The sequence below is a fragment of the Nicotiana tabacum genome, chromosome 4 (assembly GCF_000715075.1).
Source record: "Nicotiana tabacum cultivar K326 chromosome 4, ASM71507v2, whole genome shotgun sequence".
Taxonomy (NCBI): Eukaryota; Viridiplantae; Streptophyta; class Magnoliopsida; order Solanales; family Solanaceae; genus Nicotiana; species Nicotiana tabacum.
In genome coordinates, this window is record NC_134083.1 from 38,411,075 (window position 1) to 38,424,344 (window position 13,270).

Consider the following 13,270-nt stretch of genomic DNA (forward strand, 5'->3'; position numbering starts at 1 on the left):
ATACATGTGGATCCAATAGCCATCATGTTAGCAATAATTTTAGTAGTAAATCCACATACCTCAATATTAAGTGGAAATAGGTCTAAAATCTTAATGACCATAATGGTTGCTTGTGGCCAAGACAAGTGATTTTTGTATAAGAAGATAACACGTTGTTTCTTTAGCATCTGTCATGGCAAAAGCTGGCGAACAAAAGAAAATAAAACTTACTATATTCTCTTTATTCCAAGCTCGACAATCAATAAGTGATTTTTTGGTTGTTTTCATACAGATTAAGAAATTTATATTTTAACATTAATTAGCAATGAAATTAATCATATTAATCTTTACTATCTCTTCACATAAACACTCCTAATACATACTCCAACACTATTTACTCCAAGGGCAATGTAGGAAAAAAATAATTAATTCATTCTTGAAATCTGAAAAAATTACGTATTTTGGACCACAAAAAAAAAGCAAAAAAATCACTTATTATGGACGGGAGGGAGTAGTGACTAAAATATAAAAACTAATGCAAGTGTGGGATAGACGATGAAAGAATGTGAGAAGAGACATGTCAAAATGGGTAATACAAATCTTGAAGTTGGTGAAATGTTTCGACTCCCGCAACGTATATTAAAGTTTTAATGGACTTTAAGTATCACCAAATTTGAGCTGGTCCTAATGCGATGTATCTACTTTATTTGTTTTTAAAGGGGTAATTTACTATTTTGTATTATATTTTAATTGAAATTATTCACCTGTGTAGGAACTCTTGTAGGAATGAGATTGAGTTTAAAGGGTAAAATGGTCGTTTAGTTTTGATGGGAATTTTGGTAATTCAGTTCTCAACTTTGGGCTTCACACTTATAATATAGTACTAATGAGTAATATTTTAAAGAAAAATAATTGAATGGACGGCTATTTAAGAATTTTTTTAAATTTTTATGAGTTTAACGTGAATACAGTGATTATTTAACAGAAATTTTATATTGTTATGTTAGCTAAAAGATAATTATACATAACACCTATAAATAAGATTAGTAACTTAGAAAATAAAGCTTTTCTAATTTAATGAACTTTATATGACATTATTTAATACATGTATGATTGTTGCATTATTAATCATCACATTACAATTCATATATATAATATTAATCCCTGCATAACTTAATCCAAAACCAAACAACCCCTTGTAATACAGAACTGTACGCAAGTGTATAGTTCAGAAAGGTGGAAAAATTTAGGGTCCAAGTGCAAAGTTCAGAAAGCTTAAGGTGTGTATTTTCCAGTTTCATCAGTTTTGCTAATATCCAGTACTGACCCGCAAAGCTAGAAAATTTAAAACCCTACTAAAACCTCTCATCCTCTCAAAGTCAAAAGCAGTGTAACAAGAAAATCTGCAAAGCAAAATTAATGGCAGAAACAATGGAAGCGGAAGCGGCGGCAGAGAGAGAAGCAATAAACAGTGTGATTTGTCAGTTGGCTGACCCAGACGGCAATTCGTTGGGTGCTGCGTTATACCTCCCTGAAAACGCTGGCCCAAAAGAGCTTAATCAAGTCGTCAATAAGCTTCTCAGCAATGTAAGCAAGTCCAAACCTTCTTTTAGTATTCTAAAATTAGGAAACTAAAACTTCTAATATCAATTGTGTATATTAGTTTTATTGTTAGCCTCCATTGCATAGTGGAAAACAAAATGAATAATAAACACTGATATTCTAAAATTTGTATATGAACGACTTAATGAATGAGCTAGTGCTGAATACGAGGAATCATGGTATTAATGAATAATGACCATTTCAAGAGCGTCAATTTTCAAGATAACTTGTAATTATGGGATATTTTTGGAATTTGTCAGGAGGAAAGGTTGCCTTATGCATTTTATATCTCAGACGAAGAGCTTGTGGTGCAGCTTGGAGCATACTTAGAAAAGAACAAAGGTAACTTGTGTAGGAGAGTTGTGATAATTATTGAGCTTATAAGTGACATTTCGCTAAATATTTATGGAGATACACTGGTGAATTCATTGCAGTATCTGTGGAAAAAGTCTTGACAATAGTGTATCAACCACAAGCAGTGTTTCGAATCCGTCCTGTCACTCGTTGTTCGGCCACAATTGCTGGTACAAGATTATTCACTTCTCTTGTCGTTATGCTACTTAGCATCTTGTCTTTGTGATTTTTCTCTCTGGTAAATTGATACTATAGAAAAAAGAACAATGGTTGTTGGTTAGTTTTGGTTGGACTGCAGTGGAGTTTGATTATTTGGAGCAGTTACTAATTTAAGAATTAACAGTCTTCTTTCTCACCCTAACAACTTTTTACTCTATATATCCTGTTAGAGTGAAGATATATTGGTGCTCTTCTTTTTCTCTGGTTCTTTTTAGAGGAAGTAACTGATAATTTTCAAGTTTATATTTTATTGTTCTGTGTGAGTAAAACAGAAGTAATCTAAAAAAATGGAGGAAAGTTAATCATGTTGATAGGTCACTTATCAATGATCATATTGACGGGTCACTAACCAACGATCATGTTGGCAACATTAGGTCTGCTTGAGCTGCGTGTTTTGATGGGTTAGGTCTATGGCTTATGAGTGCACAATGATTTGTAGAAGAAATTAAGTTTTCAGTTCTTCCCAAATTTGAATGTACTTTTGGAAAAGGTATTTTGAAGATTCGAAAAGAAATGGGTAGTAGTTGCCAAAATAATGGGGTATTGATATGTTTCTGTGTGATGGTGAAAACCCCCTTGGATGAAGCTTCTACGCTTGATCCATTCTACAGCCAAGCTTTCGCTTTCCACTTGAGAGGCGTTTGGTTCATGCAATAAGCTTTCCAGTCTTGTTAGTCTATGATCCACAACCAATTCATATACTCTTCTGTTTCTTGGTCTGACTGATTAACCTTTGATGGCTTATCATTATTTAAATTTTGTTTGTCTTTGTCTAATGTTCCATTCAATCTTCTTTTCCTTTGTACTCGACAGCTGCTCGGGTCACACTGGGACCTTCACATTTGCTTTATTCAATGTGGGTTTGTGCTTGCAGGTCACACTGAAGCTGTACTTTCAGTTGCCTTCAGTCCTGATGGACGGCAGTTGGCGAGTGGATCTGGTGATACTACGGTTCGTTTGTGGGATCTAAATACCCAGACGCCATTGTTTACACTTCAAGGTTTGAATCCTAGTTTCACTGGCACCCGTGGAAGTCTCAGCTTTTGACTTGTCATCTCACATTAAATATAGAAACTGAGTGATAAAGGTCTTTACGTATATCCTCTGACAAGATGTTATTTAGCTGATTATCACTTATGAGAACAATAACTTTTTAATATGCTGCGAGTAATGCAAGATATTCCCAACTTCCCTTCACATTCTCACACTCTCTGGTTTAAATTCTAGTTTCGTTACATTGAATGCATCTTAGATACTGTTAAATATGTCATGCTTCTTGTCAGATAATATTGTGTCATTAGCTCTCCTAGTGACAATACTTTGGGTTGTGAAAAGGTCATTAACTTCTGCATATAGCTTTGGTTATTCTATTCCTCTGCCGCAAATTCTGCAGGGATTGCCTTTATTTTTTTTTTTAAAACCGGTAAATATTATTTGATGTTAAGAAAACATGCACTAAGAAAGTTACATCAAAAAGTTGGTTAAATATAAAAAGAAAACAAACCTGGCTATCTATACAAAAGATTCCAGGAACTGTAACATGGTTTTACTATCATCTATTCATTTGGGTTTACACCAAGAAGATTATAACAAAACATAGTCAGACTTAATCTTCAGGGTTGAGTTCCTTTGTCCGTCCAAACACCTTCTATTTCTCTACTTCTAGATGCACCACCAGATCACCGTGGGGATAGTATTCCTTGCTTTCTTTTGTTGTTTTTGCAGTCCCTTTCTGTTCCAACAAGAGAGCAGCTCTGCTGCAGTACCTGGCATAGTGTTTAATGCCGAGAAAATTCAAAAACATTTGCCATAACGGATGCGAGTAAATTTTACTTGTTACATCAGCATCAAATACTAGTTATGAGTCTGCAAGCAACCCATATAACCAAATTGTATTGCATTTGCTAACCAACAATAAGAAAAGTGAAAAGAAACAGGTTTTCTCTTATAATATAATTCTGTCAATGTCCTTTTCAAAAAATAAATCTGTCAATGTTGCTTGTTCCCTACAAGTTGCCGAATCATGGACTTACAAACATTTCCCTTTATCTTTTTAATAATAATGTCTATGTATAAATAGTGATCTATAATTCTCTTTGCTCCAGGGCACAAAAACTGGGTTCTTTCTGTTGCATGGTCACCAGATGGTAAGCATCTTGTTAGTGGAAGTAAGGCTGGAGAACTTATCTGTTGGGACCCTCAGACTGGGAAGCCTTTAGGGAATCCGCTTACTGTAAGTCATCTGAGATGTGTTTTGTATTGTTTTAGATTACATAACTATGAACTTTTGATGTGTTTTTGCCTGCTGGGCTTTGTGGGTCAAGATCCCCGCTAAAACAGCATTTTCTTTGTTAGCTGTTGTCTATTGTGCTTTAGTGATGATAAATCCTGGTAATCTTTCTTTTTTAAGTTGAAGATAGAATACTGATATTGAAGTTTAATTACTTGTCTGTACAGAAATGTGTCTACAGAAGGGCTCTACTTTCTTTTCCTTCTTTTTTTTTGTGGCTAAAAACCAGCTTACTAGTCAGGTTGAATGCTGTATATCTTGTAAGAAGTGAGCATTGTTGCACACTTAGGCTAATATGCTTACGATTGTTGGTGTCTAAAATTCGGAATTGGGTGTATCTTTATTTGAACCATGCAAAGTAGATGTCAGAGAATGTATATGCATAATTTGATTAATCATTAATTTCTTTAGTTGTCTTTTAAGACTTTTAGTGTGTCTGCAATGTCAAGTTCAGATAGTTGCGAGAATGGTTTTCAAGTGGCTAAGTTCAAATTTTTCATGTTTGTTTCATTTTTAATTTGGATATTGTCGTCTTCTAATTTTTGGAATACCTACATGTACCCCTATGAAGATATTGAAGTAACTAGGCCTTGAATGTAATTGAAGTAAGAAACTACTCATAGGTCCTCTATTTTCTGACTTTTCTTGACTTAAGTTGTGGCTTTTTGTGTGCCATGCATGTCTTTCGTTTGTTGGTTTTGCTGAAAACAATTGTCCCTGATGGTAACAGGCTCACTGTAACTTGTCGTACTGCTTTGTGAACTGTTAAAAGAAATTTTTGAAGAGTCTATAATCTGAGCTCCATGTTGCAGGGCCACAAGAAATGGATAACTGGTATTTCCTGGGAACCTGTACACCTCAGTGCTCCATGTCGCCGCTTTGTAAGTTCAAGTAAAGATGGCGATGCACGGATATGGGATGTTACCACCAGAAAGTGTCTTATTTGTCTCAGTGGACATACACTTGCAATAACATGTGTAAAATGGGGTGGAGATGGAGTTATTTACACTGGGTATATTTCTTTAGAGCATTTCGCTTTGCAGTTTGTTTTCTTTTATGTAGTATATTGATCTTTGTAGAGAGCATCAACTTATGGTGATTTGCCCATTTGATGATACCTATTTCTTGAACTTTTGCTGTTTTCTTTTGGTGCTTAGTTCTTTCCTTTTTTTGTGTGGGAGGGGTGGGGTGGTTTGGGTGTATATAATGTGTGTGTGTGTGTATGTTTATATATTATATCTAGAGAGAGATAGAGAGTGAGAGAAAAAAAAGAGAGGGAGAAAGCCAACGAGCTGTTGAACTCAAACATTAGTTATAAAATCTTCATTTGGTGTTAGTAACATTTGTTAGTTCATATCCAGATCTCAGGATTGTACAATCAAGGTATGGGAAACCTCTCAGGGGAAGCTAATACGTGAATTGAAGGTAAAGTCTATAACTTTTTATTATTGTGTGACTTTTCAATTACTCGCATGCATGTGCTGTGACTTGTATTGCTATTCATCACCTGCATTCAGTGAGGTTTGATATGAGCTTGGTGGGCTTTTTTTTGTATCTCCTTGAGAAGCTTTCTTAATCTTATGGCTGCTCAAGAGTGAGGATTGTGATATACTGTCATTTGAATTTGTAGACAATTTGTTGAGTACCTGTTTTATGGTTATTTCATTTTAAGAAACACTCAGTCTAAGTTAGGTGGAGTGGGTATACTCCTATATATTTTCTTACCTAGGTCCCCAGTTGTTTCTTATTTATCAACTTGTCCTCTTGGTGTTGATCCATTACATTTCTATTTTTTTGAGGAGGGGGGGGGGGATTGAATCTGCACCTTTAGGATGTTAGTAGCTCAAATAAATTTTGATCCTCGTGTGTCTCAAAAAAGCTATGGCTTTTGATCTGTTCACATGTGATATACTGTTAAAATTTGGATTTATGCGAGCTTCAATTTCGAACATTATTATTCCCAGTAATTATTAAAAATTATTTACCTTATGAGAAGAAAAAAAGACATTACCATTTGCATCCATGAAAAAATCCTTATGTAGATTTATTGGCTATTGTTTTGTGAACATGGAGTAAGAAGTCCCGGAGATTAGGACAAGAAGGGAAGTTTCTTATTTATGCTCCTACCATTTCATGCTATGCAGGGTCATGGTCATTGGGTAAATTCTCTGGCGCTGAGCACTGAATATGTTCTTCGAAGTGGAGCTTTTGATCACACCGGTAAACAGTATTCGTCTCCCGAGGAAATGAAAAAGGTAATTTCTTTGATGCTATTTTGTTGCTCCAATTTGTAGTTTCTCCCATCCTCACAGTACCTGCGTTGCTCTTGTTTCATCTCCAGGTAGCGCTTGAAAGGTACAACAAAATGAGAGGCAATGCCCCTGAGCGATTGGTCTCAGGATCAGATGATTTCACCATGTTTCTATGGGAGCCTGCTGTAAGCAAGCACCCCAAAACTCGCATGACAGGTCACCAACAGGTTGACAATCTTTCTCTGTTGTAAAGGATGGTTTTTTTGTGTGTGCGCGCTTTGACAGTAAACATGGCCTTTTTTTTGTTCTAAGCATCGAGCCTTGAATTTCAATTTTTGCAGCTGGTCAATCACGTCTATTTTTCTCCGGATGGTCAATGGATAGCAAGTGCTTCATTTGATAAGTCAGTCAAATTATGGAATGGTACCACAGGAAAATTTGTTGCTGCATTTCGAGGCCATGTTGGACCTGTATATCAGATAAGGTTAGAATTTGCCATAAAACTCAATCTTCCATCATTTTTAACAGTCAACCCATTAGTTACTATCCTTGTGTTCTGCACAGCTGGTCGGCCGACAGTAGGCTCCTATTGAGTGGGAGCAAAGATTCAACCTTGAAGGTATGGGTTTGCATTTCTCTTTGTTCTTGCCCTATTAAAAACAAGTTATCTTGGGTTATCTGTGCACAAAGGTATTGCCTATACCTGTTCTGTGGGGTTACAACTTCTGCCGAGCATGAAGTGTCAAGTGAAATAGTTTTCTTCGAAGAAACTTCCAAATGCAAGATAGTTAAGAAACTATTATGTCTTTTCTATTTAGGTTTGGGATATCCGGACAAAAAAGTTGAAGCAAGACCTTCCCGGTCATGCTGATGAGGTAAGCCTCCGCCACAGGCATTTTCAATCTTTCCTTTTCCACAGAACTGTTAAATAACTTGTCTATCTGAACTTTGAAGGTTTTTGCGGTTGACTGGAGTCCAGACGGTGAAAAAGTAGCATCTGGTGGCAAGGACAGAGTTTTGAAGCTATGGATGGGCTAGAAAATGTATAAGTTGTCTTTCGTCGTGTCTAAAGAACTCGCCCACTGAACCTATATTGCATCATAATTGTGCCTCAAAGAACCATTTCAGAAGTATGTGAAGTTAAAATCTAAATTCTTTTTGACTCTATTCTAGAGTCGGTGGAGAAAACTTCAAGTTTGCAGCAATATCTTCTTCAATGGACGGTAGACAGAGAGTGCAGGAAGCAACCATTTGTTGGAGTATTGTCAATTTTTATTGATCACCACTGCAAATATCCCCTATATGTTGGTTATAAGCTGTCTTACATTTTTTGTAGGCAAGAAGCAGAAGTGTTATGTAAGTTGACCTTAGCTTTTTTCTCTCCATATGTTTGCACATACAGCTTGAGATGAAATCTCATTGTCTTCCTTTTTTTTCCTCCTTTGCCAATGGAAGTTTCTTACTATTCTATCATTGCTACGCAGCACGCACTATCCTATAGCAATATTGAGATTGGTCAGCGAACTCATAGAAACTAATTATTGTGACTAGTGTAATTGGAATGCCTTTTATAGTGTGCTAAAATTGTCTACTCGTTCATTGTTCAAGCGAATGTTTTTATATTGCTATTAGTGTTTACTCTTTTACTGTTAAAGCTGCCCAACTCCCCCATTCAACTTCAAGACAAGCAATCGTTTGGACTTTGATGCCAATATTAAGCGTAAAGTAAATCTATATATGCTCTTTTCGTAAATTGACACTTTTTGAAAAGATTGCGCTAATACAATTTTTTTTTTAATACTAATAGAAGTGCACAAATAATTTGGTCAAACACAAATTGTTACAATTTCTAAGAAGCATTTCTTAGAAAATTAGAATTTTAAAGTAAGACCTTTTTTTTGCAAGTAAATTGGATTTTTTTCACTTTTAGCCCGCGCCAAAAACTATTTACGTTAGTCGAAACATACATAATGTATATATATATACAAAAAAAATAATAATATTTTTTCACCTATTATTTTGAGAGCGGCTATATAATATCATTTTCTCTAGTAAATTTCACTTTGACCCCTTAACCTTTAAAGTTGAGAAACAATACCCCTTCACCTTTTAAATTGGAACATTATCCCCTTATGTAAAATATTCCGGTGAAAAATATATATGTGGCAACTTTCTTAGTTTCAGTGCGACTTTAGTCGCCACAATATTCGTTTTTTTTTTTGTAGAGCACATTGCTAGGTCAATGCAACAAATATCATAATATATTCAGGATTTAATGGCATCCTTATCGACATTTTATAAATTGTTTCAACCTTTAAATAATACCAACATTAAGGTTATTTATCGGCTGGATTGAGCGGATATTTACGCTTAACGGTTCGGCTTATGAGTTATCGGTTTGTAAATATACTAATTCTCTAATTATCCGATAAGATATTGGGCGGATTGATATCAAATTAGCTATTATCGGACGATTTATCAGCTAAATCAAATAAACAATAAAATTACATAACTAAGCAAGACATTAAACAATAGATAGACGATCCAATCACAATCACATTCCAGTACTCTAATGAAGCTCTCATTGTTAATGGTAGTTTTTTCTTCTTTAATTCTTTTACAACAAGCGAGCTAAAATATAAATTGGGGATCCTTAACCTGTAATAGAAGTTCAGTTAACATAAATTCTAGATATAGTTTTGCTTCAGTTACCAAGTTAAATGATTTATTTGAGCAGAAAGATATTTAACTATCTGTATTTGTCTAGTCCTTGAAGCTCACGCTGCTAAGAAGTTGCTTCATAATGGGTAAAAATATAAATATAATAATTCTTAACGGGTTAACGGTTAATCCGATAAGAAAATTAATTAATCCACCCATGAACCGATAAACCGTTAATTATAAAAATTCAATATGTTCACCAATCGTTAATCTGATAACCTGATACCAATAAGCCATTAAACCATTTTTGTGATACGGTTAGCGGTTACGGTTTGATTTTGAACATCCCCAACAAACATCATGATAAATAAACAAGATAAAGGCTTAGCAAAATTCATATTGTAAATATTTTTAAATATCATTAAAATGCGAGTTAAGTACCTCAACGCTTAAATATGGAGGCAACACACTTACTTATTTTGCATAACTTTTTCAATTTGTAGTTGCGTCTTAAGAGAATTCTTAGCTTTGTTTCAGCTCATGGATCATTCTGACAAATTTTGGATTAATAAAAAACCTTTAAGAAAAAAGAAAAAGACAATAACACTTTCTTCTTACATAAAATATCTATATCTATATCTATCTATCTATTAATTTATGTTAAATATTGAGCAACAAAAATATCTCTGAAATATTAACGGACTTTTATGCCCCTCAATATTAAATATTTCTCCAAAAAAAATTATTCCATATTGAATATTATTGTAATAACTAGAATTTATATACGATATACACTAGGATTCATATTCTTCTATGAAGTTATATGAGATGCACACTATGAACCATATTCTTCTGCGTAGTTGTTTAATATTAGGATTCACATTATTCATATGCCTATAAAACTGTTTAGCATCATAGTCAAAGAAATTTGTGTCACGATTCAATTTTTCCCCTGTTGGGTATCGTGATGGCACCTAATCTTAGGGACTATGTAAGCCTAACATTTAGTGAATAACAACAATAATTAAATAACATGTAACAATTTTTGAAATATAAATCTCTACAAAATTTACAATTCCCAAAACCGGTAGTACAAGTTATAAGTTATACAGAGTTTGTTATAATTTTCTAAATACAACTGTTTGAAATAAAGTAAACAGTATGAATACAAATCAGAAGGTGCCTCTGAAGCCTGCGAACGCAGCAACAGGTTTACCTTGAGTCTCCACAACAATAATCTGTGCTGTTAGCTATTGATCAACTGGCTTCGCAATACCTGGATCTGCACAAAAATGTGCAGAAGTGTAGTATGAGTATACCACAATGGTACCCGACAAGTATCAAGACTAACCTTAGTGGAGTAGTGACGAGAAACAGTCAAGACACCTACTGGACTAAAAAACCTGAACAAGTATAAGTATAGGAACAACAGAGTATGATATCAGCATAAGGACTACGCGAAATGGCAAATAATACGGTAACTTCAGTAAGAAAGGAAAACAACAACTACCAGCGGAATACCATAGTAATGACATGGGAGAACGAACGAAAACACATCCTAAATCCGATGAACACAACTAAAAGAAGGGCATGTAGCAGCTAGATGAAAGCAACCACTTTCACACCAGCTTTTAGTCAATAAACTCCACGAGGTACCGAACCTCATACTATTCATAACTCGCGGGTCCCAATACCTAAACCCTAATACTGGGCATCCCGTGCCCTCATTACGCTTCATAACCGCACTGACGACTCACGTGCCAAATAGAGCCATTCTCACATAGAAGGCAAGTAACAAGGGTGTGCATCTATACTCGGCAATATCAGTAAAACCTCTTAACAGATAAAAGTGCTCAACTACGTGTATGCTTGTGCAAGTGTCATAACATGGTTCATGCCAGCTAGTAAGTATAGGAAAGGAAATGGACAACACGTAGAATGTTTTTTCATAACTTTTCACAAGATAAAACTCACACAGGTAAGTGTACCACTACACAAACATCAACAACAAAAATGCCCCCAGGCCATCACAAGTCATCATAGATCAATACCTGACATAGCCCATCTTGTCTCGCCACGTGTGCAATAATATAGTAAGTACCCGCCTTGTCTCGCCACACGTGCATAATAATGTTCCCACCTTGTCTCGCCACATGCGCAACCTACATATATATATCCCATCTTGTCACGCCGCATGTGCAAATATCAATGGTAACAACCGCACGGCAGAAACCTCGTGCGTCACAACAACAAGTACAACAACAACAATGACAATAATGCAAGGGTACGGCAAATAAGTCAACTCAGAAATTTCAGAACTCAAATACACGGATGAACTAATTCACAATGAGTAGTCACAATAGAGAATGTTAGTCATAATAAGAACATTTCAACAAGGACGAAAATAATATGTAACAACTGCCCACAATGTACAGTTTAACAACAAGGGAGCTAACACAAGTCGAATGATTCCAAATAAGGACAAGTCAACTAAGATATAGGATATCTAAACTTCTTTTAAGGTCGGACAATTACGAAAGAGACACAACAAATTCCATTAAGAATAAGCAGCAGAAAGATAATCAGAGTTTCACTTAAGGATGAACAATTACAGAAGAAATAATTATAACTTCAAATAAAGATAAGCAGTTAGGGGAAGATAACATGACAATAAAAGAGATAACAAATTCAATTAAGGCACAGATGAATCAAATAAACAACAAGAGTGGATCATGAAGCAATTAACTCTAATTAAAACAGGTAAAGGTGAAACCAGTAATTAAGAAACGTATTCATAACAAAACAACTGCATATTCAGTAAATACAAGAACCTAAGAACCCTAAAAGGCCAACTTTCCACAAATAAGTCCGAGCACGTACTCGTCACATCGCGTACACGGACTACAATTAGCATAGAGACTCAAATCCTAAGGGGTAGTTCCCCCACACGACGTTAGGCAAGATACTTACCTCAAAGAAGACAAACCGATACTCAAAATAAACTTCTCGGTGAAATGGCCTCTGGACGGCTCAAATATAACCAAAATAACTTCAAAGCACAAATAAAACTCATAAGAAACTATTTCGGATCATAAAGCCTCAATCTTTATCAAAATATAAAAAAAAGAAATCGTCCCACAGGCCCGCACCTCGGAACCCGAAAAATTTTACAAAACCCGAACATTCATTCCGATACTAGTTAAACCATACTAAAATTATTAAATTCCGATACCAATTCGTCCCTCAAATCATGTTTTTTCATTTTGAAAGTTTTCTTCAAAAATCCCCAATTTTCTCAACCCAAAACACAAATTAAATGATAAAAATATAGATAAAATTACGGAACATAATAAACTATAGGTGAAGAACACTTACCCAATCAATTTGCTTGAAAAACCCATAAAAAATCGCTCAAAACCGAGCTCTAGAATTTCCCAAAATGTTAAAAATGGCTAACCCTCGAAATAGAGAACTTTATATTCTACCTAGGTATTTGTACATCGCGGAAGAAGAGCTGCGATCGCGAAGAGGTAATGGCTACTGCCCGGAATGGGTGTTGTGCGATCGCGAACAAAAATGTGCGATTGCGAAGAAGGAAAATAATGGCCCAGGAACTGGGATACGCGAATGCGTGAAGCGGCACGCGAACGCGAAGGAAGGGAAAGCACGCTTACGCATTCGCGAATAGAACAGTGCGAACGCGTAGAGGAAATGGTCACCAGCTCCTAGTTTCTACTACACGAACGCAATGGAGCTGACGCGAATACGAAGACGGGGAAGGCAGGCTTCTGCGATCGCGAAATGAGGCATGCGAACGCGAAGAACAAATATTTCTTCCTCCAAAATTACTCTTCGCGAACGCGAAGGAACATACACGAACGCGAAAGAGAAACCAGATGACAGATTCAGCAGT

At 35.6% G+C, this 13,270-nt stretch overlaps 1 protein-coding gene across 1 annotated transcript; it reads left to right on the forward strand.

Moving 5' to 3' along the window:
• The first annotated feature begins 1,305 nt into the window (after window positions 1–1,305).
• LOC107829966 (notchless protein homolog) lies at window positions 1,306–8,280 on the forward strand. Its single transcript, XM_016657436.2, has 13 exons — window positions 1,306–1,566; window positions 1,842–1,923; window positions 2,016–2,105; window positions 3,029–3,154; window positions 4,260–4,387; window positions 5,257–5,456; window positions 5,806–5,869; window positions 6,589–6,699; window positions 6,786–6,923; window positions 7,038–7,180; window positions 7,261–7,315; window positions 7,515–7,571; window positions 7,651–8,280. Exons 1-13 carry the CDS (start codon window positions 1,399–1,401, stop codon window positions 7,732–7,734), a joined length of 1,446 nt encoding a protein of 481 aa, XP_016512922.1. The 5' UTR covers window positions 1,306–1,398; the 3' UTR covers window positions 7,735–8,280.
• Window positions 8,281–13,270: the final 4,990 nt, after the last annotated feature.